This window comes from Octopus bimaculoides, chromosome 26 (genome assembly GCF_001194135.2).
Source record: "Octopus bimaculoides isolate UCB-OBI-ISO-001 chromosome 26, ASM119413v2, whole genome shotgun sequence".
Classification (NCBI taxonomy): Eukaryota; Metazoa; Mollusca; class Cephalopoda; order Octopoda; family Octopodidae; genus Octopus; species Octopus bimaculoides.
Window position 1 is genome coordinate 14,310,892 of NC_069006.1, and position 2,500 is coordinate 14,313,391.

General features: G+C 30.5%; 1 protein-coding gene across 3 annotated transcripts in view; it reads left to right on the top strand.

The window, feature by feature from the left end:
* LOC106882795 (ephrin type-A receptor 4a) overlaps positions 1 to 2,500 on the top strand; it is a 38,758-nt gene that overhangs the window by 17,945 nt on the left and 18,313 nt on the right. For all 3 annotated transcript variants that reach the window (XM_052977015.1, XM_052977013.1, XM_052977014.1), the window contains 2 exons: positions 867 to 1,010; positions 2,176 to 2,361. In XM_052977015.1, the coding sequence (XP_052832975.1) occupies positions 867 to 1,010; positions 2,176 to 2,361 (330 nt within the window). The remainder of the gene's footprint in view (positions 1 to 866; positions 1,011 to 2,175; positions 2,362 to 2,500) is intronic.

The window sequence follows — 2,500 nt, forward strand, 5'->3', positions numbered from 1 at the left end:
ATATATATATATAAATATATATATATATATATAAATATATATATATAAATCTATATATAAATATTACATGCATATATATACATGTATATATATATATACATGTATATATATACATATATACACATATATATACATATATACACATATATATATATATATACATATATACACATATATACATATATATACATACATATATATATATATATACATATATATATACATACATATATATATATACATACATATATATATACATACATATATATATATATATACATATATATATATACATACATATATATACATGCATATACACATATATATATACATACATATATATATATACATACATATACACCTATATATATATACATACATATACACATATATATATACACATATATACACATATATACACATATATACACATATATATACGTATATATATATACACATATATAAATATATACATTCAATGTGGCTCTCTAATTATGTCTATACCCATGAGACCACCAAGACACCCAGCATTAACGTAGTAAATTAACGGATATTTAAATCTATCATAACTATATATACGTATGTATATTTATTTATTCAGATCTAAAGCTCCCCTCTTTTGCCACTCTGGTTTTGGTGCTTACACTTTTTATTGCAATGGAGAGGCCAATCACTTTGAGATACATGCACAAGATGAACGATGCGTAAAGGATTATACACATATGCACAAACTCACAATGCTTACCTTCGGTTTTTAAAATCATTAATAATTAGATATCCTATCTGCTTTCTCTTCTACACCTGGCTCCAGTTTTTGTTCGTTACTAACATTTGTTCTTCCATTTTTTCATTACTTACTCTTTCAGTGACCGTGCCTCTATTTCAACCTCCAGGCTCTATCAAGTCATACATAGACCCACATACTTATGAAGACCCTAACCAAGCTGTCAGGGAATTCACCAGAGAAATTGACTCCTCACATATTACTATTGAGTCAGTTCTTGGAGGAGGTAATGACAAAATATGAACTTTTATTTTTTCTTTTGTTTTTGATCCATTATATTTTACTCTGAAATATCACAATAGGGAACCAGTCATTGGTTCTTGAGCATTTTTTACCTATGCACCCTTTTGGTTTGCTATTTTATTCTGGTGTCCCACCATCTGCCATAAACGTTAAATGTTTTACCCATTACCTCCCATAATTCTATTAACTGGAATTTATTTTTTATGAAAGTTTGATTTCTAGCATAAAACAGCCTTAGAAACACGCTGGAATGATCAAAATAACATTTTAAATAGAAATAAGCGAGATATTGGGTGAAAAATTAGCAAACCTCATTTGAATATCAGAGAAATATACCTAGTAGATATAGCAAAAAGGTTAGACATATGTAAATATTGACAGATGATTACAAAATTTGAAATTTGAACTTGGAAGGGCGACCGCTTCTTTGACTATCAGTCACAGATCCTGTAGTCATGAGTTTTGCATGACAATTCTTGATTGTCTTTGGGTCAATTTGAGCATGTCTTCCCTTAATGGTTCTCTACCATCTTTGCACTTGAACAATGGATCTCTAAACTTCCTAACGTGCAGCTATCTGGGCACGTTCCTGTACAGTAAGATGTCCAGCCATTTTTGTAGGGTTTTGAAATTTCAAACAAATTAACAAGATTAAAAACCAAATTCATATAACAGATCTGAAAAGAAAACAAAAGCATAGATTTAATTGCCACACATTAAGTAACATACACACAACAATTGAGAAACATATTACAGCATTTGAATAAATTATAGTTATTTTAGAATAGGGAGTTACTTACGAATCACCCTGTGTGTGTGTGTATATATATATATATACACATATATACGACGCGCTTCTTTCAGTTTCCATCTACCAAATCCACTCACGAGGCTTTGGTCAGCCCGAGGCTATAGTAGAAGACACTTGCCCAAGGTGTCACACTGTGGGACTGAACCCGGAACCATGTGGTTGGTAAGCAACCTACTTACCACACAGCCACTCCTGTGCCTAATTCACTTTAAAACAAGAAATTTGTATTTTAGAACCAAAAGTTAGTCACAGACAGGTTACTGTGAAACAAATTAAACAAAAGAATGAAGAAAATGGATGATTTAATAACTTTTACTTTTTCACTCTCTATTTCCAGGTGAATTCGGCGATGTTTGCAAGGGGAAACTTCGTGTGCCTGGTCGCCAAGATATGACGGTCGCTATAAAAACGTTAAAACCAGGAGCAACAGAAAAAAATCGTTTAGATTTCCTCACAGAAGCTAGTATTATGGGTCAGTTTGAAGATGCTAATGTCATCTTCTTAGAAGGAGTAGTAACTAAAAGTAAGTTTCTGTTTAATTATTTTTCATTTCGTAGACATGGTTCAAATGGAAGGAATTTCTTTCATTATTGTATTTATATTGTTTTTTTTTCTTGTTGTTGTTGTTTCTTTTTCTTTATTGGATGTTGGTTTTTGTGTAT